Source organism: Rattus norvegicus, chromosome 15 (assembly GCF_021556685.1).
Source record: "Rattus norvegicus strain SHRSP/BbbUtx chromosome 15, alternate assembly SHRSP_T2T, whole genome shotgun sequence".
NCBI lineage: Eukaryota > Metazoa > Chordata > Mammalia > Rodentia > Muridae > Rattus > Rattus norvegicus.
The window spans coordinates 58,266,682-58,294,330 of record NC_141548.1 but is presented as its reverse complement, the minus strand read 5'-3'; the positions used below and the strand labels follow the sequence as shown (position 1 = coordinate 58,294,330).

General features: G+C 38.6%; 1 protein-coding gene across 2 annotated transcripts in view; it reads right to left on the bottom strand.

Moving 5' to 3' along the window:
• Positions 1 to 27,649, bottom strand: part of Ccdc122 (coiled-coil domain containing 122) — a 58,712-nt gene that overhangs the window by 14,616 nt on the left and 16,447 nt on the right. The window contains 3 exon segments of one of the 2 annotated variants that reach the window (NM_001399562.1): positions 13,765 to 13,881; positions 14,574 to 14,972; positions 27,155 to 27,270. In NM_001399562.1, coding sequence (NP_001386491.1) covers positions 13,765 to 13,881; positions 14,574 to 14,972; positions 27,155 to 27,270 — 632 coding nt within the window. 2 annotated transcript variants of the gene reach the window in all.

Below are 27,649 nucleotides of genomic sequence, written 5' to 3'. Positions count from 1 at the left end.
GTCTCTGTACCAATACCATGCAGTTTTTATCACTATTGCTCTGTAATACCGCTTGAGTTCAGGGATAGTGATTCCCCCTGAAGTCCTTTTATTGTTGAGGATAGTTTTAGCTATCCTGGGTTTTTTGTTATTCCAGATGAATTTGCAAATTGTTCTGTCTAACTCTTTGAAGAATTGGATTGGTATTTTGATGGGGATTGCATTGAATCTGTAGATTGCTTTTGGTAAAATGGCCATTTTTACTATATTAATCCTGCCAATCCATGAGCATGGGAGATCTTTCCATCTTCTGAGGTCTTCTTCAATTTCTTTCTTCAGTGTCTTGAAGTTCTTAATGTACAGATCTTTTACTTGCTTGGTTAAAGTCACACCGAGGTACTTTATATTATTTGGGTCTATTATGAAGGGTGTCGTTTCCCTAATTTCTTTCTCGACTTGTTTCTCTTTTGTGTAGAGGAAGGCTACTGGTTTATTTGAGTTAATTTTATACCCAGCCACTTTGCTGAAGTTGTTTATCAGCTTTAGTAGTTCTCTGGTGGAACTTTTGGGATCACTTAAATAAACTATCATATCATCTGCAAATGGTGATATTTTGACTTCTTCTTTTCCGATCTGTATCCCCTTGACCTCCTTTTGTTGTCTGATTGCTCTGCCCAGAACTTCAAGAACTATATTGAATAAGTAGGGAGAGAGTGGGCAGCCTTGTCTAGTCCCTGATTTTAGTGGGATTGCTTCAAGTTTCTCTCCATTTAGTTTAATGTTAGCAACTGGTTTGCTGTATATGGCTTTTACTATGTTTAGGTATGGGCCTTGAATTCCTATTCTTTCCAGGACTTTTATCATGAAGGGGTGTTGAATTTTGTCAAGTGCTTTCTCAGCATCTAATGAAATGATCATGTGGTTTTGTTCTTTCAGTTTGTTTATATAATGGATCACGTTGATGGTTTTCCGTATATTAAACCATCCCTGCATGCCTGGGATGAAGCCTACTTGATCATGGTGGATGATTGTTTTGATGTGCTCTTGGATTCGGTTTGCCAGAATTTTATTGAGTATTTTTGCATCGATATTCATAAGGGAAATTGGTCTGAAGTTCTTTTTCTTTGTTGTGTCTTTGTGTGCTTTAGGTATAAGAGTAATTGTGGCTTCATAGAAGGAATTCGGGAGTGATCCATCTGTTTCAATTTTGTGGAATAGTTTGGATAATATTAGTATGAGGTCTTCTATGAAGGTTTGATAGAATTCTGCACTAAACCCGTCTGGACCTGGGCTCTTTTTGGTTGGGAGACCTTTAATGACTGCTTCTATTTCCTTAGGAGTTATGGGGTTGTTTAACTGGTTTATCTGTTCCTGATTTAACTCGGTACCTGGTATTTGTCTAGGAAATTGTCCATTTCCTGTAGATTTTCAAGTTTTGTTGAATATAGGCTTTTATACTAAGATCTGATAATTTTTTGAATTTCCTCTGAATCTGTAGTTATGTCTCCCTTTTCATTTCTGATTTTGTTAATTTGGACACACTCTCTGGGTCCTCTCGTTAGTCTGGCTAAGGGTTTATCTATCTTGTTGATTTTCTCAAAGAACCAACTTTTGGTTCTGTTGATTCTTTCTATGGTCCTTTTTGTTTCTACTTGGTTGATTTCAGCTCTGAGTTTGATCATTTCCTGCCTTCTACTCCTCCTGGGTGTATTTGCTTCTTTTTGCTCTAGAGCTTTTAGGTGTGCTGTCAAGCTGCTGACATATGCTCTTTCCTGTTTCTTTCTGCAGGCACTCAGAGGTATGAGTTTTCCTCTTAGCACAGCTTTCATTGTGTCCCATAAGTTTGGGTATGTTGTACCTTCATTTTCATTAAATTCTAAAAAGTTTTTCATTTCTTTCTTTATTTCTTCCTTGACTAGGTTATCATTGAGTAGAGCATTGTTCAATTTCCACGTATGTGTGGGCATTCTTCCCTTATTGTTATTGAAGACCAGTTTTAGGCCGTGGTGGTCTGATAGCATGCATGGGATGATTTCTATCTTTCTGTACCTGTTGAGGCCCGTTTTTTGACCAACTATATGGTCAATTTTGGAGAAAGTACAATGAGGAGCTGAGAAGGTATATCCTTTTGCTTTAGGATAGAATGTTATATAAATATCCGTTAAGTCCATTTGGCTCATGACTTTTCTTAGTCTGTCTACGTCTCTGTTTAATTTCTGTTTCCATGATCTGTCCATTGATGAGAGTGGGGTGTTGAAATCTCCTACTATTATTGTATGAGGTGCAATGTGTGTTTTGAGCTTTAGTAAGGTTTCTTTTATGTCTGTAGGTGCCCTTGTATTTGGGGCATAGATATTTAGGATTGAGAGTTCATCTTGGTGTACTTTTCCTTTGATGAATATGAAGTGTCCTTCCTTATCTTTTTTGATGACTTTTAATTGAAAATTGATTTTATTTGATATTAGAATGGCTACTCCAGCTTGCTTCTTCTGACCATTTGCTTGGAAAGTTGTTTTCCAGCCTTTCACTTTGAGGTAGTGTCTGTCTTTGTCTCTGAGGTGTGTTTCCTGTAGGCAGCAGAATGCAGGGTCCTCGTTGCGTATCCAGTTTGTCTTTTGCGTAATCTATGTCTTTTTATTGGGGAGTTGAGGCCATTGATGTTGAGAGATATTAAGGAATAGTGATTATTGCTTCCTGTTATATTCATATTTGGATGTGAGGTTATGTTTGTGTGCTTTTCTTCTCTTTGTTTTGTTGCCAAGACGATTAGTTTCTTGCTTCTTCTAGGGTATAGCTTGCCTCCTTTTGTTGGCCTTTACCCTTTATTATCCTTTGTAGTGCTGGATTTGTAGAAAGATATTGTGTAAATTTGGTTTTGTCATGGAATATCTTGGTTTCTCCATCTATGGTAATTGAGAGTTTTGCAGGATACAGTAACCTGGGCTGGCATTTGTGTTTTCTTAGGGTCTGTATGACATCTGTCCAGGATCTTCTGGCCTTCATAGTTTCTGGCGAGAAGTCTGGTGTGATTCTGATAGGTCTGCCTTTATATGTTACTTGACCTTTTTCCCTTACTGCTTTTAATATTCTTTCTTTATTTTGTGCGTTTGGTGTTTTGACTATTATGTGACGGGAGGTGTTTCTTTTCTGGTCCAATCTATTTGGAGTTCTGTAGGCTTCTTGTATGCCTATGGGTATCTCTTTTTTTAGGTTAGGGAAGTTTTCTTCTATGATTTTGTTGAAGATATTTACTGGTCCTTTGAGCTGGGAGTCTTCACTCTCTTCTATACCTATTATCCTTAGGTTTGATCTTCTCATTGAGTCCTGGATTTCCTGTATGTTTTGGACCAGTAGCTTTTTCTGCTTTACATTATCTTTGACAGTTGAGTCAATGATTTCTATGGAATCTTCTGCTCCCGAGATTCTCTCTTCCATCTCTTGTATTCTGTTGGTGAAGCTTGTATCTACAGCTCCTTGTCTCTTCTTTTGGTTTTCTATATCCAGGGTTGTTTCCATGTGTTCTTTCTTGATTGCTTCTATTTCCATTTTTAATTCCTTCAACTGTTTGATTGTGTTTTCCTGGAATTCTTTCAGGGATTTTTGCGATTCCTCTCTGTAGGCTTCTACTTGTTTATTAATGTTTTCCTGTGTTTCTCTAAGGGAGTTCTTCACGTCTTTCTTGAAGTCCTCCAGCATCATGATCAAATATGATTTTGAAACTAGATCTTGCTTTTCTGGTGTGTTTGGATATTCCATGTTTATTTTGGTGGGAGAATTGGGCTCCGATGATGCCATGTAGTCTTGGTTTCTGTTGCTTGGGTTCCTGCGCTTGCCTCTCGCCATCAGATTATCTCTAGTGTTACTTTGTTCTGCTATTTCTGACAGTGGCTAGACTGTCCTATAAGCCTGTGTGTCAGGAGTGCTGTAGACCTGTTTTCCTGTTTTCTTTCAGCCAGTTATGGGGACAGAGTGTTCTGCTTTCGGGCGTGTAGTTTTTCCTCTCTACAGGTCTTCAGCTGTTCCTGTGGGCCTGTGTCTTGAGTTCACCAGGCAGGTCACTTGCAGCAGAAAAGTTGGTCTTACCTGTGGTCCCGAGGCTCAAGTTTGCTCGAGGGGTGCTGCCCACAAGCTCTCTACGGCGGCAGCAATCAGGAAGATCTGCGCCGCCCTTTCCGGGAGCTTCCGTGCACTAGGGTTCCAGATGGCATTTGGTGTTTTCCTCTGGCGTCCGAGATGTGTGTGCAGAGTGCAGTCTCTTCTGGTTTCCCAGGCGTGTCTGCTTCTCTGAAGGTTTAGCTCTCCCTCCCACGGGATTTGGGTGTAGAGAACTGTTTATCCGGTCTGTTTCCTTCAGGTTCTGGCCGTGTCTCAGGCGCAGGGGTCCTGCCGCTCCTGGCCCTCCCCTACGGGAACCCAGAGGCCTTATACAGTTTCCTCTTGGGCCAGGGATGTGGGCAGGGGTGGGCAGTGTTGGTGGTCTCCTCCGCTCTGCAGCCTCGGGAGTGCCCACCTGACCAGGCGGTGAGGTCTCTCTCCCACGGGGTTTGGGATCCACTATTGTTTTATTAGTAACAAATAGGACTCACATGTTGCAAACTCTGAATTTTATTATTTTTACTTAAAGTTAATTCAATGAATTCAACTAAACTATTGGTGATCATCTGAATTCGTAAGGTTTTAATACTTAGTAGTGTTTCTAGTTCTGTTTTGTCCTGAGGTTTAGGTCTTTAGACTAGCTTTTGTCTCAGTTATGGATGTTATAATTTGAATGGAAAATGTCCTCGCAGACTCATGTGTTTGAATATTTGTTTCCCAGCTCATGACATCGCTCTGAGAAACTATTGGACAATTTGAGCATGGAAGCTACCTGGTCGGCACAGGGTAGTAATGGTGGCCCTTAGAGAGTTTCGGCCTGGTCCTCCCTCCAGCAGGAGTTCTCTGTATCCAGTCTGCAGGCAAGATGTGGGGAGTGCCAACTGCATGTTCCTTCTGCTATGAACTCTGCTGTGTCTTCCCTGTCATGACGGATGTATTAGTCAGGTTCTCTAGAGTCACAGAACTTATGGAATGTCTCTCTACATAAAGGGAATTTATTGCAATAACTTACAGTCTGTAGTCCAACTAACCAAACAGTAGGCAGCTGTGAATAGGAAGTCTAAAACTGTAGTAGTTGTTCAGCCTCACAGGCTAGTTGTTTCACCTGATCTTCTGTACAAGTTGAAATCCTGAAGGAGGTTCCAACAGATGTGCTGGCAAGTAAGTGCAAACAGGCAAAGAGTGAGTCTTCTTCCAAAGTCCTTATATAAGCCTCCAACAGGAGGTGTGGCCCAGATTAAAGGAGTGTACTACTATACCTGGATCTGGAACTTACTTTGTCCCAGGCTGGCCTTGAACTCAGAGATCTGCTTGCCTCAGTCTCCTGGGATTAAAGGCATGTACTACCTTGCCTGGGCCTCAACTTTTCATGGCCACTATGCCTCAAGATCTCCATGTTAAGATCTGGGTAAGAAGCCTGTGTCTTCCAACCTCAAGATCTGGATCAGAGTTGTGCTCTTCAATTCTGGATTGTAGTTCATTGTCCAAGTTGACAACCAGGAATAGCCATCACAAGGACCATACCCTCTAACTGGTAGGCAAAGATAATCTCTTCCTCCTTTACATTGCTCCTATCATGTATTTGGGAACAGAGAGGTGAAATACAGTTGTCTTTACTACTAGGGCTCCACGTTAGCTTGAAACTTAAGATCAAATGCTGAAATCTCAGCTCATCAGCATTCTAACTGTGTTTGCAATTGAGGACCTTGGCATTTCATTCACATATGCAGTTCGAATTACAGACAAGGCTTTGTAAGTGCAAATCTGAAGTTCCTTGTAAGGCCAAATTTAGTATTGACCTAAATAACATCATGAGGGGGTAAGTTTATAAAACAATATAAAATTATTTCAAATGTAGAGACATTTTTGTTCATAATTATTAAGAGAAAGTATATTACTAAGGAACTCAATATTACTTAATTGTTAAGAGAAAGTAACTGAGCCTGGATCTTATAATTCTCTAGTACTAATTCCTGGTACAAAAGTATTTTATAGTATGGTGTTTATTTCAAGAGTTCTTTTAATAATGAGACTGGTTAAATGCTCATTAGCTGTAGTAGGGTGATGGAAACTAAGGTATAGCAGTAATATTGTTGACTGCTTTATAGCAATACATATCCTATATAGTTTTTAGAAAATACCAGGAACCAAAAATAACCCAATAATAATAGTAATAATAATTAATAAATAAAATTAATATTCAACATTTGTACTTTCTACTGATTAATGATTTTTTACCGTGTTATCTTACCAGGGCCATCAGATTTCCCAGAGCTGAAAGTGACAGGCAATTGAGAGATGATATGGGCCCTGAGAACCAAACTCAGGTTCCCCATAAAAGCTCTTAACTCCTGGACATCTCTCCATCCTACTTGGATAGCTCTTGTATCGCCTCTTGCGCACCCTGTCCCCTTTGTTGGCCTGGAGTTTTCATATAAGATTAATCAGATTCTGGCTCTGTGGCCCTTTCCTTTAATGTGTTGGCTGTACAGATGGATGCTCTGTGGCACCAAGTCAAACACTCTTTGCAGTGGCTCTCAAAGTGCACTCATTTCCCTGCCCTTTAAAATTTTAAAACCAGACCATACAAAAGGCAAGACTAAACCATTAATGCCTTATAAAATGTCTGTTATAACAAAATACTGTTTACAACACTCTTCATCATTTGCAAAACCATCCTACACTGCTCTAGTTTTTTCTTGAATTTGGCAAATACTACTTGTTATGCTTTGAACTAAAACAAAACAAAAACAAAAAAAAAGCCCTGAAGAACTCATTTTCTCTCAATCTTTTGTTGATGATTCATAGTTCATTCTTGCTTCCATCTTCTAAGATGTTTAAAGACAGAAAATAATGAAGAAAAGACATTTAGGGATAAATATTTGGAAATACCTCTTTCCCACTTAATATATGAACTGGAAATAAAGAAAACATTAATTGGCAGATAAAAGTTGAAATTCAAGAACCATTTCTATTTTTTTGAACCATAAATGTAGAGGTTAGAAATATAGAATCTAAAATATACAATGTATAAACATTTAAAAACACTAAAGATTAGAATAATCAAGTCAAGGTAACAAAAAGTGACCTATGACGTGTCCCAGAGCCATGGATAAAGAAATTCAGAAAGGACAAAAAGTAGTAGACATCGGAAGAAATAACTAAAAAACATCCCCTAGTATTTGAATTCAATCTTCTTTAAAAATTCTGGTTATTTTCAGAACATCAATGATCAAATTGTAACAAGTAGTAAGAATAATTGTTTTTAAAATGCAGTATTCTCAGACAATGATATAACTGTATTTGTTTTTTTAATAATTATTGTGTAAACTTTTAACTTAAATTTATGAGTATGATGAAAAGTTAAGGACTTTGTTTCAATATATTAGAAGTGGCAAAACTGCACCTGGAGAGCTCAACATGTTTTAATACAGCTATTTTTATTAAGAAAACTTAAAAGTTATTGAATTTAGAGCAAGAAGCTTTATGATGAAAAAATTTAAAAATGTAAGTATTAATTTACTGATAATTTCTAAAAATCTAGCACTATTCTAGCCTCTTATTCTTTAACATATAAAGCACCAATTTTCCATACTGTTTCTAGCAAAATATGAATATCTTCATCTATTGCTTCTTCCTGTATGAATAAGAATCCCAAATATCAAATGTGAACAAACAGCAGAAGCCTCTGAAAAACTGGAGAGCAGAATGAAATGCAGGTCCTAGGAATGGCGTGTGATTCCATTTCCCTTACAAAGTCCAGAGAGGGTCTGCAGAAGACAGCAATCAGAAGTGCCAGCAAACACACCGGGGACAGGGTGGAAAGTTAAGGAAGCCTCCTCTTTCTAGCCAAATAATAAAGAAAAGAGCAGCTTCTCAAGACAGAACACTTTCAGAGAGTAACTCTTCTACTCAAAATGAATATCACAGAAGAAAAAATATGGCTTCTTCACCACCACAAACAAGAGAAGATTCACTAAAAAATCCAATCTTCCATCATTGCTGACAATATTGAAGTGTCTCAACCCACCTGCGGGGGTGCTTTTAGTGGGCTCTCTGCACAATCCTGAATTTTGGTACCTTCTAAACAGAAATATAGCCACATCTTTTGGAATCACTGGAACCCTGGAAGATCCTACTCTCAGCAAAGAACCAGAGAAAGTCCAGTAAAGTCAGGACTTTTGCCAGTGCTCAGTGGTAACAAGGCAGAGGTATGTGTGGAAGGATGAGGAACCTGTCAAATGCAGGACAGGTGCTCGTAGCAGAGAGTGGAGGGCCGGCCAGACACCCACATCTGGTTCAGAGTAAAAGGAACTCCTCTTTGCTCCCAGGATGTCAGTGCAGACTACAGGGGGATCTGAACCTAAACTGCCACCTAGAAGAAGTGAGGACCCAGAGTCGTAAAGCACAGTAGCCAGCAGACTGAGATGTCAGTAGAGAATCCATTGTTATCACACCGAAGAACCAAGACTTCAGACCAAGCAAGAAATGGCATTCAAGATGCAACAACACCTCTATAACGTACATCACAGTTATCTGACAAGCAATTGGAAACAGTCACAATAGACATGCTGCCTCAAAAAGCCATAACCCAAGAAGGTGAAATACTTGGCAAAGGATTTAAACAGAAAACTTTAAAAAATCAAATGGGAATTGAAAGACCAAAAGATTAAATATCCAAAAGGAAAAAACTCAATGGATCTCAATAGCAGCTGAAGAGAATAGAGGAAAAAATACAAACCCAGGAAGAAAAGCACCAGAAATTACTGTTTGATCAAGAGATAAAATTAAATTAACAAAGGAAGTAAAGTCTCAAAGGCCCACAGAAGATAACAAAACTCTACTGTGTGTGTGTGTCTTATAACCTTACACCCTACATAACAAAGAGGAACAGAAGCAGTGTTCAAATAAATGGGTGAAAATATCCCAAATCTAGCAAGGACATAAACCCACAGAATCAAGTAAGTTAGTGTACCTGAGGACAGGGTACACGTAAACCTAAACAAACAAATGTCCAAACACGAATAAAACTAAAACCACAGTATCCCGAGCGAGCAAGCACGAAAAATATCTCTTCATCAGAAGAAAGCACGCACAGGCAGGGACACAGCTCCGATGATGGCTGACTTCACATTACAAGTACAGGCACCAAGGGATGCAGCCTGTTTTTCCACTGTGGAAAGAATTCTATACCCAGCAGAAACACTCCCAAAGAATGGCAGGGATAAAGACACTGTCACGTGAGGAGAAAAAGAATGTGCCACCAGAGCACCTAGCCTGTGAGAGTGAGTTTAGAAGTATACTAAACAGAAAGGAAATTATGAAAGAAAACAATATTAGAACTTCCAGAAAGGAGGGACGGAGGAAGTGGAGAATCCTCTGGATTAGATGCTTAAAATGATAAATTATAGTATTGCATGCGATCAGTGAAACTTTAAAAAATTCAACTGATGATATTTCTATTACTTGGTAAAAGGAACATAACATTTTCTGAATATGCAGGGGAAGTTCAATGTCTTAATCAAGAGACAGAATTGATATATGTAGATATTAATCAAAATTAATTAAGCCAAGCATTTAAAATATATGTACTTATCTTTCACAGTGACACCTAAGAACATGTTATTGTAAGAATTTATTACATAACATCAAATTTCATTCCAAGATGCTTCTAGCAAATTATAGTCATATAAAGATATATTAAGATTCGGGGGCTTTTCATCTTTTAAACTATAATATCATTGCACTGTACTATAATATACATATTATTATGGCTTTTACCATCAATATTTTATTGTTAAATGGTACTGGCAAAACTGGATATTCCCCTTGAGAAGAATGAAATTAGATCCAGCTCTCTCACCCTACATAACAATCAATTCAAACTGTGTCAAAGACCTCAATTTAAAAGGAATAGTGAAACAGATAAAGGAAAACAGAGAGAATACAATTTACTTAGAGATGTACATATAGACAAGAGCTTTCTGACTAGGGTCCCAATATTAGAAGAAAAAGCCCCAAAGGTTAACGAATGGGACAACATGAAATTTAAAGTTTCTACCCAGCAACAAATGGTTTCAGAATGGGTAAAAATCTTAACCACCCTATCCTGCCAAAAGATAACTGATTTCTATAAAATATAAATAATTGTAAAAATTAAACACCAAAAATAAAACCTGCCATCAACAAGTGAACACGTTTTAAAAGAAGAAAGACACTGGTGATCACCGCACACACTTTTAATCCCAACATTGGGAGGCAGAGGCAGGTAGCTACGAGGGGAAATCCAGGACAGCCACGGCTACACAGAGAAACCCCATCTCAAAAAACCAAAATCGGGGTTGGGGATTTAGCTCAGTGGTAGAGCGCTTGCCTAGGAAGCGCAAGGCCCTGGGTTTGGTCCCCAGCTCCGGAAAAAAAAGAACCAAAAAAAAAAAAAAAATCGCTGGGCTAGAGAGATGGCTCAGTGGTTACGAGCACTGACTGCTCTTCCAGAGGTCCAGTTGCTGATGCCAAGAAGTGCTTGCTGACAGCAGCCTGATATGGATGTCTCCTGAGAGGCTCTGCCAGAGCCTTACTGACACAGATGAGGATGCTTGCAGCCAACCATCGACTGAGTGAGCATGGAGACCCCAATGGAGAAGTTAGAGAAAGGACTGAGGGAGCTGAAGGGGGTTTGCAACCCCATAGGAAGAACAGCAATATCAACCAACCAGATACCCCAGAACTCCCAGAGACTAAACCACCAAGCAAAGAGTACACATAGGGGGACTCATGGCTCCAGCTGCATATAAATCAGAGGATCGCATTGTCTGGTATCAATAGGAGAAGCCCTTGGTCCTGTGAAGGCTCGTTTCCCCAGTTTAGGGGAATGCCAGGGTGTTGAGGTTGGGGTGGGTGGATGGGAGAGGGAGCATTCTCATAGAAGAAGGGGAAGTGGGGATGGGAGAAAGGGGGGAGGGAAAGGGAATAACATGTAAATATATAAACATGTATTGAAATGCAAATACATAAACTATCCAAATGAAATAAACAAAAACACCAAAACCACCCAAACAAATGACCAATAAATATTTTTAAATATGTTCAGTGTCTTTAGCCATCATGAAAATGCAAATTAAAACTACTCTGAGATTCCATCTCACCCAGTCAAATGGTATAAAGCGAAGAAACAACAGGAAATGCTAGAGAGACTATGGTAAAGAGGAGCCCTTATTTATTGCTGGCAGGAATAAGCTTAGTATAGCCTCTATAGGGAAGAGAGTGGAAGAGTACCATCCCTGGCTACACACCCAAGGGCTTGTCCTAGTGCAGAGACTGGCACAGGCATGTTTATCACTACTCTTTATCACAATGATGAAGAAACGGCAGTCTAAGAACATATCTATGGGGAGTGGGATGTGGTATGTATACACGATGCAATTTTATTAAGTTAAAAAGAAATGTGAAACTATGACATTTATAGACAAGTAAATAGAACCAGAAAACATTATAATTAGTCATGTAATCCAAGCTCCAAATTACAAATACCAGACTTTATGTCCCATATATAGACCGCGGCCTCTAGCTGTTGATTATGTGTTGAGGTGAGAACTACTATAAAAGCCAGGAAACTATTAAGGGGCCTGAACCTGGAGGAAAGAGTCTTTAATGCAGGGTGGGGAGACGAGAGAACAAAGTCAAGGGGGATTACTGGAGGTGAAAGTGCACAGTGGGGAGAGGGGTGGGAGATGACGGAGGAAATGTATACGCAACGACGCTGGAAATCTAAATTGTAAGGTAATTTGAAAATAAAATATTGTTTAAAAAGAAAATACAAAAAAATTTGTTGAAGTGAATGTTCATTTATGGTTGATGATTCTTGTGGTTTAGAAATACATGCTTAAATAATTAAGTATTTTCATGTCACACACTCATGGATTTCCATTTTGTTTGACAAGTCCTTGTCTTTTTCTCCTCATTTATATGTCTTATAAATATTTCTAAGAGCTGAGTCTTGTCTTCTCTATTGCTATGAAAGCAAAAATACTTAACCAAAGAGTTTATGAAGGTATTTTTGTTTTTTAAAATGTTTAACACAGTTAAATTTTTTCTTGTATTTCTTGAATGCTCCTAGGAGAGTATGCATAGGTTGTATGAGATGGAAATTCAACCTAGCACTGTCTACACAGCTAGCCAATGCTGTGTTTATCTGTGTGTGGAGGGGGTATGGTGTGGTGTGGTGTGCTGTGATGCATATATGTAGGTGAGTGCATGTCACGATGGCAAGTGTGTAGAGGTGGGAGCATGGCCTGCACTCAGGTTGCTAGGCTTGGCAGCAAGCCCCTTAGCCCCCTCAGCGGCTGAGCCATCTCACTAGGAGTTCCGCTTATTTCACTTCTGCATTTATGCATGGGGACTACTTCTAGATTTCTTCTCTGTTTCATTAATTATGTTTCTATTTTCATACCACTTATTTTTTAAAGACTTGTTTATTTTAGGAGTATACTAGAGCTGTGTTCAGACACACCAGAAGAGGGCATCAGATCCCATTACAGACGGTTGTGAGCCACCACGTGGTTGCTGGGAATTGAACTCAGGACCTCTAGAAGAGCGGTCAGTGCTCTAACCACTGAGCAATCTCTCCAGCCCTTTTCATACCACTTATGTTCTACCTTACTAACTATAACACTTTAATAAGTTAGTACCAAATAATATATAAAATATAATAAAATAACAATAAACAAAACACCTAATCTAATTTAATACCTACTAAACTATAAGGTAAAATCAGTGTTTTATATACTGAAAGTGTATAAAGGTAGAGACTTTTGATCTTCAAATTACTTAGATTTTTCATATCATGCCAGATTTGTTATAAACAAGTTAAAATAAACATTTTATTTTCTAAGTTATGTTAAAGGTAAAATACTTTTTATTTGCCATTAACGGCACATTCTTTTCCATACTTGGTCTCCATTCACAAAAACCATAGTGACAAAAGCCTAGGGTGGCACCTGGTAAGTTAGGAAATGAGTTTCCTTGTTCTCATTGCTTCTTTATTTTGGTTTGGAGACAGAGTCTCATTCTACGGCCTGCACTGGATTCTAAATCCTTCTGCTTTAGAATCCCAAATGCTGGGATGCTTGGCAAGAACCCAACCTCATCTTCATTTTAGCTACAGTTGCTTTTAAAGCTGACTCTTGAAAGTTGCAAATATCAAACCAAGAAGGGTAAGAACAACAGTGCTTTTTACTGCCCTTCAGTCTATTTTCCAAGATTGCAATGTCTAGAATGGTCATCCTTTTAAACCACCTAAGCCTCTGCTCTCTAACCTTTAATTAGGTACCAAGTGGTAGGCAGAATGAGACCTGGAAGAATTCCAGAGAATTCTAAGCTAGATATCTTTTTTTTTTTACTAGATATTGCTTTACAAATGGGCTTCACACTCTATTCTCCCAAGTGCTGGGACTGTAGGCATGCTTCATGCCTGCTATAGACCAGACAATGTGAATACTTGCTTGTCTGAATGCTTTCACATGTTTAATGGAGTGTTATCTCTTGATATACTTTAATGGCTTATATTTAATCAAGTTCTTTCTTGATCCCTAGCGGTTTTAAAAACCAAGAGTAAATTGTAGAAATAGAAATACTGCATAAGTTTAAGACATAGTCTCATGAAATATTTAAATATAGATAACTAAGACTCACCTCTATTTCTTTTCTTAATTTTTCATGTGTCTTTTTCTCTTCTTCAAGAAAAGATGTTTTCTCAATGATTGACTCTTTTACTGTCATAAGTTTATTCTTTAGCTCTGAAATGTCTTCCTGGATATTTGTAAAATTTAAAAGATACAAGTCAAAATGAATCCAAGACTTTTTCTGTACTTTCATGGTTTATGCAAACTAGCAAAATCAAAATTTAATTTTAGAAAACAGGATTAGAATATTGCCTCTATAGCTATACAAGATAAAGAACCACTGTTTGCACAAAGCAAAGCTGGACTTAAAAAACAAACTGAAAACAACGCAAAGGAGGGCGCCACTGTGCTGATGTCCCTGACAACAGTGCACAGGGTGCCTTCTAAGGCTCAGCAAAGAGTGGGAGGAGCTTTAAGTTGCTCTCCCTATGGAACTCAGGGCATAGTGAGAGGAATACAAAGATGTCCAACATGCAATTATGAATTCAGCTGTGTGCATTAATCACATGAACTGATTTGGTCAGCATTCTTCAGAATAGAAGCTTGAGGCTGAACCTGTTAGATTAATTGTTCTCTGTGATCTTCACCATATATATCTATAAACCCACAGATGATCTATAAATATCTTCGTTAAGCACCTACACATTCAGGAAATTGCTATTTAATTTAAACATCTGATTGTTACATGTACTTACTTAAGTTTTAAAAATTGTGAAAATAGTTTCTGAATGTAGAACTATGTGTTTTATTAATTTGATTATTATTTACTAGGTATACTTATAAAAAACAGAAAAGGGTTTGAAAAGTATCACTTCAAACCTGTATTCGTAGTGTGCAGTTCCCTTGTGAATTTTGGAGATTTTCCATAAGATCTTCTTTCATTGTCTTTAGGTTTTTGATGAGATCTCGTTTTTCACAGAGTTCAGTCATAAAGGAACATTGGCTTTTTATCTCTCCTAAATTATCTTTAAAAGCTTTTATTTTTACATAATATGAATTATATTTCTTCATTTGCTCCTCAAATTTTTCTTGGGCTGTTTCTGTATCAAATTTAAGTTTTAAGCTTTCTGAATATAAGGACTCAATTTGAGCTTCCAAGAGTCCACACTGAAGTTTAGAATTCTCCATGGCAGCATCTTGCTGATGCATTTGCCTGTCTGTTTCTTTAGCTTCTTCAGCAGTAGTTGCTATTTGTTTTTCAAGATCATGAAGTTCCATCTATAATATAGTTCATAAATATCATTAATTATTAATTCATTGTTTCAGCTGAGATAAAAATCATTATTTTAAATCATAATGCACATAAGAAATCACAACATAAGGATATACATCTATAAGATATAGATAAATGATTCATAATAGAAGATATGCAATAGCATAATATACACTTATTTTAGAATTATGAATAGTCCTGGAGTTGTACTCACTTGCTAATTTTTACAAATCTCTATGATCACACGAAACAAGCTTAATTGCCCCATTTCCTTCATTTGCAAAATAAATGCACAGGTATCTCCTTGGCCTTCCCGGACATCAGTCATTGCTTACTCATGCCTCCTTGTTAAAACCTAGTTTTCACTGACTCTTCCTTCTCAGCTCTTACTACTTCCTCTCAGTGTCAGCAATTCCTTCAAATATGGGGCTTCCTCGTGTTTATTCACCATATTTTCTCTTGTCATTCTCTATATATGTATTCAACAATTAGATAAATAGTCCCAGTATTTTCTATTGATTGTTCACAGACTATATATGGTTATCAAATTCTTCTGTATTCAATTACCATGGGCCACGTCAAATTCTATATGTAGTTATTAACTTCTGTATTCAACTGTCCTGGGCTACTTCTAATTCATGATATACCCAATCAGACTTTCCTTCCTGCCTCTCTATCCTATTTCTATTTGTATCGGTTATCTGTTGCTACTACCATGAAACCTCAGTGACATACAAGGCAGTGGTATTTACTATCATGGACATTCCTGGAGACGTTGGTGTTGCTAGGTGATGCATCTGCTTGAGAGCAGGGAGCTCTGCCTGATGGTGCTGCTGATTTTGGTTAGGTTTGCTTGTATGCCTTGTTGTACTTCTTTGTTAAATGGCTTTTAGGAGAAATGCACCTAAGTCCTCTTAAACAAGGGATACGTATCCATTGAGTTCCTTGTCTGGGCATTTTTGAAAAAGGAAAACTAAATTGTCTCATGTGAAACTAAGCATACTTCTGATGCAGGCTACCCATGCAGAAAAGGGAAAAGGGAAGGAAGGGAGGAAGGGAGGAAGAGAGGGAGGGAGGGAGGAAGGAAGGAAGGAAGGAAGGAAGGAAGGAAGGAAGGCAGGCAGGCAGGCAGGCTGGCTGGCTCTGGTGAGCTGCTAAAGCCCTCAACGGTTATCATCACTACTGTACAAAGGATAGAACTGAAGTTCAGAGATGTTAAATAGCAAAGGCAACAAACTGTGGAATCCTGACTGAACCTAGGAATATTTGATCCTGTGATTTGCAATTTTCATTTTATTTGCTAGATCAAAAAACATAGGAGGTATGTCTTTTGAATAATATAAATAGATCTAAAGTTTAGTCAATAAAAATAGAAATAGGTAAGACTGTTATATCTAACAAAGCCTTTTTCAAATTGAGAGATAAATATATTTCAAAACAAGTACAAACTAAGGCAGAGCATGACCCCCAGCCCACTGCTCTAGAAGATAAATAAAGGAAAATCACACGAAGGAAAGGGAGAAAGGCAGTCTTGATAATGAGAACATAGGGAAGAATACATGTCAGAAGCGGGATGGCTAAACAAAGGAATCCATCCTGTTCAACCCAACAAACTCGTAACCCTCTCATACAAACTGGATGAGAAGTACAGACAGACAATGTTTAACTAGCCAGGAAAATAACCGACAAAATTATTGGAATTAGTAAACATCTGTCTAAAATAACCTTAAATGTAAATGACCCCAATTTACCAGTAAAGGAACATGGACTATCTGACTGATAAAAACTAGATACAACTTTCTATTGTCTTCAAGAAAAAGACTTTACTGGTAAGAGCACCCACACTGAGAGTCAAACTGGAAGATAGTCTACCCAGCAGACAGAAACTGAAAAGAGATTGGCACATCCAGTCTGGTACATGATAAAGTAGGCTTCCAGCCAAAATTACTGAGAAAAAGTGAAGAAGACCACAACATATTAATAAAAAATACCTGAGAAAGACAAAATAATTGAGGTACATATACATCAAACATTGAGGCTTCTGTAATGGGCATAAAGCGTCAGATAAGCACTGCTACCGCAGTAGTGAGTTATTCAAGTCTCCTATATAAGTCAGCTGAACTAAAAACCAACACAGTCCAAGTAAATGTAAGTTAGATTATACCAAAATTCAAACAGACTTAACAGATACATAGAGAAGAGTCCATCCAAGAAACACTGAATACACATTGTTCTTTGCAGCTCGTCAAATCTTCTCTAAAACAGCCGAAGTCCTGGGACACAAATTAAGTCTTACCAAATACAAATATCTACATAAAACAATTTAAAATATCTGAAATAAAAAACTTAATCATATACCTCAATGTCCTTGAAAAACCAAGAGCAATCTAAACTTAAAAGCAGCAGATGGCAGGAAAAAATAATGTCACTTCAGTCTCTGTGATCCACTATGAACCCTAATCAGATGACTCTGTGGACTATGTTTTTATGGTTTACTCAACCCCTGTGGCTCCTGCAATCCTTGCCTTCCCCTGGCGCTGCCTAGTGTTTGTCTGCTGTGAGTCTGCGCCTGCTTTCATTTGTTGCTGGATGATGCCTCTCTGATGATAGTTGGGCTAGGCAGCGATCTATGTATAGCAGAATATCATTAGTACTCATTTCATAGAATTGTTTCTGAGTTGGTTTTATCCTGAGTCTCTGAGCTATCCAGTTTCTAGTTTTTGGCCATTTAGGCAGTGTCTGTCAAACGTGGGCTCCCTCTCATGGTGGGTCTCAAGTTGGACTAGCTATTGGTTAGCCACTCCCACAAGCTCTACACTACCGTTATCCTAGCACATCTTGGAGGCAAGATAGATTGTATGTTGAAGGCTTTGTGGCTGGACTGGTGTCCCAGTCCCACTGATGGAAGCTTTTCCTGGATTTAGAAGATGGTCACTTCATGTGGAGACCTAGTGCTAGCTCTTTAAAAGCTTGTAGAACTTGCAGTGAATGCATTTGGACCTGGAGTTTTCATTGTATAAAGCTTTCTTTATTGCTGCTTTAATATATCAGTAATGATTATGGATCTGTTTATACTTTATACCTATTCATACTTTAATTTTGATAGGTCATCTATATCTAGAAACATATCCATTTCTTCTATGTTTTCTAGTTTCTTGGCAAATGGGTTTCAAGGTACTTCTTAATAATAACCCATATTTTATTGCTTTATGTAGTAATTTCTCCTTTTTCATCTTTAATTTTGTTGATTTACATATCATCTCATACTATGTATGTATGTATGTATGTATGTATGTATGTATGTATGTATGTATGTATGAGGTGTATGTGTCTACACCGGTGTCCCATGTGGAGGTCTGTGGACAGCTTACAGGACTCCATTCCGTCTTTTCACTGTTGAGTTTCTGAAGGTCAAATTCAAATTGTCAGGCCCAGCAGTAAGCACCTTTACTTCATGAGCTGTCCTGCTAGCCCATATCATTTTGGTGTTGTTGTTGGTTTGGCTAAGAACTTGTCAATATTATTTATTTTTTCAAAGAGCCAATTTCGTAAGTAGTTTTGTAAGAGTTTTAAACTCCAGTTATGTCATGATCCTTATTTTTTCCTGCCATCTGCTGCTTTTAAGTTTAGATTGCTCTTGGTTTTTCAAGGACATTGAGGTATATGATTAAGTTTTTTATTTCAGATATTTTAAATTGTTTTATGTAGATATTTGTATTTGGTAAGACTTAATTTGTGTCCCAGGACTTCGGCTGTTTTAGAGAAGATTTGACGAATGAGTCATGAGATCAGGTGAGCTAGCCTTGTCCCTTGCCTACTGCAGCACTCAGGAGAATAGATTCTCTACCTCACCTGAGCAATACAATCTCAACGCTGATGGTGGCATGAGAGTGGGTGAACTGGCTTATCCCCTCGCAGGCTGCAAGTCTTGGGGGAATGGACCCTGTGCTTGTACTGAGCAGCATAGTAGAGCTGGCTCTGGAGGCATGGGAAAGGGTGAGCTGGCCCCAAGGGCATGAGAGCAAGAGAGCTGACCCTGCCTCCTGCTGATGGCTACATTGGGTGGCCTAGCCATAGTAGTACTGGAGAGTCTGCCCTGATGCTGTGGATAAAGGACAGTCAGTACGCTGACCAGCTCAGTTACCCCCAAGCTGTGATGGTTTGTACATGCTTGGCCCAGGGAGTGGCACTATTAGGGGGTGTGACCTTATTGGAGTAGGTGGGTCACTGTGGGTGTGGGCTTAAGACCCTCATCCTAGCTGCTTGGATGTCAGTCTTCCACTAGCAGCCTTCCGATGAAGATGTAGAACTCTCAGTTCCTCCTGCACCATGCCTGCCTGGATGCTGTCATGTTCCTGCTTTGACGATAATGGACTGAACCTCTGAACCTGTAAGCCAGCCCCAATTAAATGTTGGCCCTATAAGAGTTGCCTTGGTCATGGTGTCTGTTCACAGAGGTAAAACCCTAAGATCTAAGGACTCTAAGACAATTCACCTAATCATCTGTGTACAGTCAAGACACGTGAAAGGGCCACAGCTCCATGACACAGAGCAACAACAGAACAACAAAAAGGAATCCCTGTAAGGCTCCAATATTGATGGTGTCACAGAAGCCAGAGATCTTGAACCAGGCCAATGACTTTTTGCAATGAACATTTGCAAGAGAAGCTGTATGAACAAAAGGATATACTGTAGGACACACTGACACACTACAGCCTCCAGGATGAAGTTTTCTGTACTTTGGCTTGTAGTGTGTGTGTGTGTGTGTGTGTGTGTGTGTGTGTGTGTGTGTGTGTTTGGTTATTTTGGAAAGGATATTGCAAGGGCATAAGACAGATATGAAGGGACAATGGGGAGATAAGCAGGCCTGGGGTACATGATTTGAAACTCACAGAGAATCAATAAAATGTTAAAAAATTAAAATATCTAGGAATAAACCTAGAAAACAAAGTAAAAGAATTCTACAGTGAAAACGCATCCCTGGGGTAGGATTGGGGCAAAGACAAGCAAATCTCTGGAGCTGGCCAACTAGCCAGCTTAGCCATGCTTGTGACCTCCACATTTGTCTCAAAATATAAGGAGAAAAATTACTGTGGGAAGACAACTGATGATTGACTTCTGGCCACTGTGTGTGCATGTGTGTATACACGCATGTACTACCACACATGCACACACACCCTTTCACACACACATACACACACACACACACACACACACACACACACACACACACACACACACATGGATCTAGGCATAGACAAGAATTTTTCTGAGTAGGTTTCTAATAACACAGAAAATAATTCCAAGAATTGACATGGATTGAATGAAATTAAGATGCTTCTGTACTGCAAAGGAAATAGTCATCAACAAATAGAATGGGAAAAATAATCTTTTCTAACTTGACATCAGACAAGGATTAATGTTGAGGGCATATAAAGAATTGCCAACATTAAATATCAAAAACCCAAATCAATAAATGGGTGTATGGCAAGATTAGACAGTTCTCAGAACAAGAAATACAGATGGCCAATATATCCATGAAAAAGTATTCATCATCATTAGTCATCAGTGAGCTGCAAATTAGTATTTCTTTTGAATTCCATATCATCTTGGTCAGAATGGTTATGACCAGTAAAACAAAAAATAAGTGCTAGGAAGGTCACAGGGAAAGAGGAGAGCTTACTCTCATCAATGTCAACTTGTACAGTTACTCTCAGTCAGTATGTGGTTCAGAAATATCTCTGCAAATAGAGCTATGCTGTGAACCAGCTACTCTCCTGTGTATACCTGAAGTGATCTAAATTACACATTCATGTGTATAGCTGTACTTACTTCAATAGTTAGTAAGTGGAAGCAGCCTAGATGTCTATTAGGTAACTGGATAAAAAAATACAATACACACACACAACAGAAGTTTATGCAGCAATACAGAAAGATTCAATCATGACATTTTCAGGAAAACGTATGCAACTGGAAACCACTGTATTGAGTAAAATAAACTAGTTTCAGAAAGACAAGACATTTTCTCTCATATGGGGAAAGAGTTCACGTGTGTGTGCGTGCTCGTGTGCATGTGCGTGTGTGTAGGTTATGAAACTAGAAAGAGGATCATGAGAGAGGAAGAAGATATTCTAGGAGAGGTGAGAAAAGAGAAGACAATGAAGTACATGCAAAGAGAAAGCAGAAATGTTGACTGACTTCCTTGAGAAGGAAGAGGTGGAAGGCAGAGGCATGGGTAAGGAGATGACTGGTGTGTTTAAATGAGCTTTGGCTGGTTGCAAGACCATGTCGGCTGGCTTTGATTAGTCTGGCTGGGGCATCTCCGGTTTGTCATATATGTATTAAGCTGCAGGGATATGTCCTTCTCACAACAGCAAACACAGAAGTGTGGAAGTGTGACTATGTAAAAACTTTCCCAAACCTTTGCTTGACTCACTTGGGCTACACTCTAGATAGTCATATGACCACAGTCGGGCTCAAGGGATGAAAATGTGTCCAGCACAATGGGAATACATAATAACTATCAAAAATTACAAAAGAAAAAAAACAGATTCATTGAAAAAAGTCTAACATGAATTTGCTGTTCAGAATGAGCCTTATTGGAAAAGTCTGAGGTTCATGGTCATAGACAGCCATGACAAGGGACTTAAAGTCAGAGAACATGAGGAGAGTTGCAGCATCATGGCCATGGACAGCCATGGGGGATCTCTGAAAGCACATGTGGGAGCCTTTAGATACCCAGTTCCCTTCCAATCCTGAGAACAGGGAACTTCTCTGTGTTACAGGGGACTTTTCAGAGAGGAGAGGTAGAGGGTGGGGAACGGGAAAGCTCCATACCACATGATCTCGTTGGCGTGGTCTGGCCTGTATGCTGTAAGTTAGGAAAACACTGAAAAATATAAAGCTGTAAGTCAAGGTTATCTTGGATCTCAGGCTCGGGGGCCTCAACATCATAGCTACAAATGGGAGGTAGACAACAAAATTCTTGGCAAGATCCGTGGGGTCACAGCCTCCTCTAATCAACTGTGGGTAGCAATTATCTGAACTCTGAAAAGAAAGGTAACTAGAGAGTCTGTAGACTAACAGAAGTAATATGATACAGCATGTATTTATACAGATAAAGAGTTGAGACCAAAAGCACACATTAGCACAGCCTGATATCACAAACGTAGGTAACAGGACCCAGCATGAGAAACAATCTTTATTTTGTTTAATCCACATTCTTTTTGTTTATTTATGAATTTAATTGTTTATCGAATTCCACATCAAGTCACACTTAAACAACTTCAGGACACTAATCGACCTTCTTTGTTGTCCCTATTTACTACTGTCATTCACTTTAAATCAACTGCGAGTGTTGGAAGGGTGGCATTATAGCAGTAAGCTAACTCCAAGCCTTCTATGTGAGACTCCTTGTTGCCTTCTAGGAGGAACCATCGCAGCTGTCCATATTCAGCAAGTACTCGGAGCACACCAAGCACCTCCCCACAGTCCTCCTGCACCATCTTCACCCATACAGTCAAAAGCTGAGAGGTCATTTCTCATTCTTTTTCTTTACTGCTATTCCTATTCCTACCCATCCCCCAAATAACATAATGACTGACATGCCAACATCAAATCTAAAATGTAGGGTAGGATGAAGCTGAATGGGAGACCATTTGTATAACATATGTTAGGCTCTGGGTTCCACCCCCAGTACCGATAAAATAATAAACAGATACATAAATACCTCACATTTATTTTTGACGAATCTTTGTTATATGTGGTACAGCCTGGCTTCTAACTCATCTTATTTCCACTCTGCCCCTCTCTTCAGGAGCTGCGTCCCATGAGTAGACAGAAGAAATTTTTAAAAATATAAAGCACATGACATGCTTCCCTGCTCAAGCTCCTCTCACAGTGTCGTGTCAAATTAATGGCATTTCAGACCCCTGAAAATGCCTTATAAAGCCATGTAGGCACTGATCCTAATCCCTGTGCTGCCTCTCTACTCATTTACTGCACTCATGTCTTCAACATCCTCTGCTTGTTCATTATGCCCAGTTCCTTCCCCCTGAAGGACATTTCTAACTATTGATCCATTTACCACAAAACCTTCTGCCCCAGGCTAGCCAAAGCACTTACCTTTTGTGTGACAACATGATTTCATTTGGAAGATGACAGGCAACTCACAAAGTTATTCTCTGACCTCTGTACATACACCTTAACACGTATGCACCTGAATCCACATGTCATACAAACATGCAATCATAATAAACAAAAATTGTTTAAAATCCTCTGCTCCCTTACCATTCACACTCAGTTGTTCTTATTCCTCAGGAGAGCCTTGGCTAAATCAAAACAAGACGTAACTACTCTGTCTCCCCACTACTCTCAACCTATTATATGTCCTTTGTGAACATCAAGCTGAATCTCTTTAACTGTTTTCCTCCTCTAATTAGAAAATAAGTAGTATGACTGCAAGAACCCTCTGTGTTCTTCATCTCCATCTTCCTCTTAAGTAGACGCTCAATAAATGTTTATGAAATGACAGATGCAGACATAGAAAATGGCTGTTGGCCACACTCCCTATCAACGATAACAGCATGTTAACTTGCTATAGGAAAACACAACATTGCTCCCAACTAGGCCACCTCTTTTCTTTCTTAAACTAATGGAAGAGAGCATTATATTTTTTACTACCTTTAGCAATTTTTTTGTCTATTTTCACCCTTAAACTAGAAATACAATTCTACCACCACTTCTCCTTTTCTCCCTCTGCCCTATCTTATTAAGATAAAAACGTCAGTAAATTCCAAATCTTTTACATTTTGTAATTTGATGAATTTTGTGTTTTAAATTTTATCTATCTATCTATCTATCTATCTATCTATCTATCTATCTATCTATCTATCTATCATTTATCTATTATCAGTATATGTGTAACAGTTAATGTGTGTATGTGATGGATGATACAAACATCAGGCAGTATCAGAATTAAACCGAACTGTTTAGATGCAGTTAATACTTAGAGAATTAGAAAACTGGCTCTTGGTGCTGGAAAGTAGCTCAGACAATAGAAGAATTCTAACACTGTTCTTCAAAGTTGCTTTGGCCAATTTTTTTCCACATGGAGAGTTTAATGAGAGAAGAAGAGTAGGAGAGGGGAGGAACAAAGAAGGCCAGCCATGGGCATGTGGAGGGAAGGGGGGGTGGGAGAGAAGGGACAGGATCAAAGAGGGCACCAGAAGAGGAAGAGCAAAAGAGAGCAAGACTTTTTGGCCATTTTTAAGTTCTTTGTCTTTCCTTCCAATTTTAGAATCAACTGGTCACAAAACAAACCTGAAGTAGAATTTTTGCTTGAGATTGTTTTTACTGTATGGATAAAATAAATAAAATAGGAAACTAAGATTTTAATGATTTATGAAAGTATAGCTTTCTGTTTTTTAGGTCTTTAACTTTTCTCATCCATTTGTGGCTTGTTTGACCGTTTGCCAAGTTCATCTCTTCTTAACACCACAGTTTTGGTACCATCATAAATGGTGGGTTTTTTCTTAATTTCTGGTCCTTTCTTGCCCATAAATAGACATACAATATAGTTTTAAATATTAATTTTAGTATTCTATTACTTTTAAAGTACACTTATTCATATTAATAGCCTTGTCAGGATTCTTTAGCATTTTTCTAAAGGTAACTGTGCCGGGTATAACTTGTTAAAAAGTTTATTTCATCCTGTCTGGATCCATTCTGTCTCCTCTTCTTACATGATGCACTGCTTTGAATTACTGATACCGCTTTGAATAGAAACAAAAGCAAATTCTTGCTTTGTTCCCGATCACTAGAGGAAAACACTCAGTATTTCGGCTTCGGGCATATGGCTGTTCTTACACAGATGTTCTTTTTCTTCAGATCAAGGACATTGTTGTCTCTGCCTAATTTGCTGTGAGTTTTTGTCACAAATAAATGTTAAAACAAGTACTTTTTATAGACTCCAGAATTCTCTTTCTGTAACAAAGTTTTTAATTGAATCTTTGCTTAAAATTCATGTGGACGGATCTTATGAACTCAGAATAAAATACAGGCCTCCTATGGCTGTGTATAGCTTCCCCCATTTCTCAAAGCCTTCTCTATGCTATGCTGTTTCCAAACCTCTAGTGCTGTAAGTGTGGCAGTGCTGTCCATGTCGCCTCGATGAACTCTCCGGAATCTTAGCTCAACCCCTCTCTGTAAACTTGTCCCGGGTTGTCAATACTCCAGCTGTCCTTTACAATGTGACTTGAAAGATCACTTCTCTAGTCATGAGTTTCCTTGCAGTAAATCTGTATTGGATTCACGTGTCTAATGTTGACGATGTCATGGGCCATGCAATTATTTGTTTGATTTTTTTTTGTCTTCCTCCCCAACAGGGCATAAGCAGTGCAAGAGTAAACACAATGTTCTGCAAAACTTTTACTCAAAAATAGATTCTTGGCCTAAGTAAAAATGTCTGAAGTTTTAAGAAGTTGTTATAAGAAATTCTTTATAGAAATCTAAGACATTGCTTTGTATTATATCCTATTTTTCAAATATATTTTTAGGAGTGACTACCATCAGGAGAATACTTATAAACAATCTATATTATATTATCATTATACATCTATGAATATGTTAATACTTAAGTAAATGTCAAAATCAAGTCCTACTGTCCATCATGCCCCCAAAATGATACCTTACATATAACTACAAGTTTGCTCAGATACAAAACCCTTTCAGTTATCCTCAGTTATCCTCTCCATTTTACAGAAGCGAAGGAAGAAACTATGACAAAGTCAATAGTAGAGCTGAATATGCAAGTCTAGTCTTGAGAGCAGGGCAGTTCAACTACAGAGCCTACTCTTCATTTCTGTGATCTATTTAATAGTGTCTTTACAAACATGCTTTCCTCTTTCTAATCACATTCATAGAAGGTAGTTATATTCAATTATGCTTCATGCAAGACCAAGATGGCCCCCATGCTCCTTGCAGAATGACAAGAGACCATCATGAAGAGGAAAGAACACAGAGAAAAGCTACTTGGAGTATTCACTGACGACTAATAGCTCAAATGCTATGGCTTTCCTGGCTTATATGGCTTTACTAGTTTCTTCAATGTATGCTTTCATGGGGGAAATGCCACAGGGATGAATTTACACGATTCTATGTGGTGTGTTAGATTTTATGTACTTATACTACAGCCATAATGACAATGTAGCTGCAATGATACTGCATGGGAGTGTAGGATATTCTATAAACCTAAAACATTCCTATACTCTACTGTGGGAGAACAGAAAATCTGAGGGGATAAATATTCATTTAAAATGAATTTCCCAATATTATACTTTTCTTTGTGGTGGTGCTGGTATGTGTGTGTGTCTATGTGTCTATGTATGTGTGTCTCCTGTGTCTGTGAGCCTGCATGTGTGCATGTACATAAATGCAAAGTCACTAGGACAACCTCTCATGTTCTTCCTCAATCATCATCTACTTTACTTCATGACAGGGTCTCTCTTGCTAAGTGTGTTAGGTTGCCAGTAAGCCACAGGGGTGGGCCTTTCTCCATACCCCAAGGTCCATGCCAACATCCCTGGCTTTGCTACATGGGTCCTGGCCAACAAACTCAGGTCCTCTTGCTTGTATGCTGTAGAGAAATGGCCTGCAGTGACTGCTCCTAACCTGTTAGCTCCTAGGTGACTGAAGGATCTCTGTGAATCCCAGCATACCGGAACACTGAGAAGGTATACTTCCTCAGCAGAGAATTCTGGTGTTCTGACAAGTAAGCTGCATGCCTAAGGAAAATCTTTTATTTTAATTAAACTAAGCAACACTTGAGAGAATTGGACCACATACATATTTCTCAGTCTGCAAGGAGGTTTAGATAAACTACTGCTTGAGAAACAGAAGCTGTTGAGAATTAGAAGCTGTGATGACTGCCTATGCCTGCTTGTCTCTGAAAGATGCTGGGGAGTCAAGAAAGTATGCAGTGGTTCACGTCACCCTGCATCCCCTGTGTCCTGATCACTACTCTGCATCCCCTGTGTCCTGATTACTGCGATCCTACCCAAGGACTCCAACACATCAGACAACAGTGACAGTGTGTCAAGTACATCAGCGACTGAACTGTCCTCCATATTTTCTTTACAAGTTACAGTTCACTAGAAAGGCATTTAACATATTATTTGAAATTAATTACCTGCAACTGGAAGAGCACTTTCTTATGTTTTTCTATTTCTGATGTTTGTGATAGCTGTTGCTTTGCGACTTGCTCTACAACATCAGTCAATGAAGATGTGTCTTCTTTGACCACAGCTACACAAAAGAAAAAGGTAGTCAATAAAAATTAAATGAAGACATTTTAAGAGAGCCACATTCCTTTCTATAAACTCATTAAAAGCTTGATCTTTTCTTATAAATAGCTAGATTTAGGATTGACAGTCTCCTTTTTAAGCTCTAGAGGAAATCAAGAACAAGGCTATCGTAATAACACTGTAAGGCTGTCACCTCATGTCTACCAGTTCTCTACAGGACAGAGTGGAGGTGGTCATCTTGACTTCTGAATCTGACCTCTTGCACACATATTATAGTTACAGTCAGTAAAAACCACTTGTAGTTTATTATTTTCAGTATGGTTCTGACTTTCAAAATCATTTACTTTTTGAAATTACAACCCAAACTCCTTCTCCTCTTG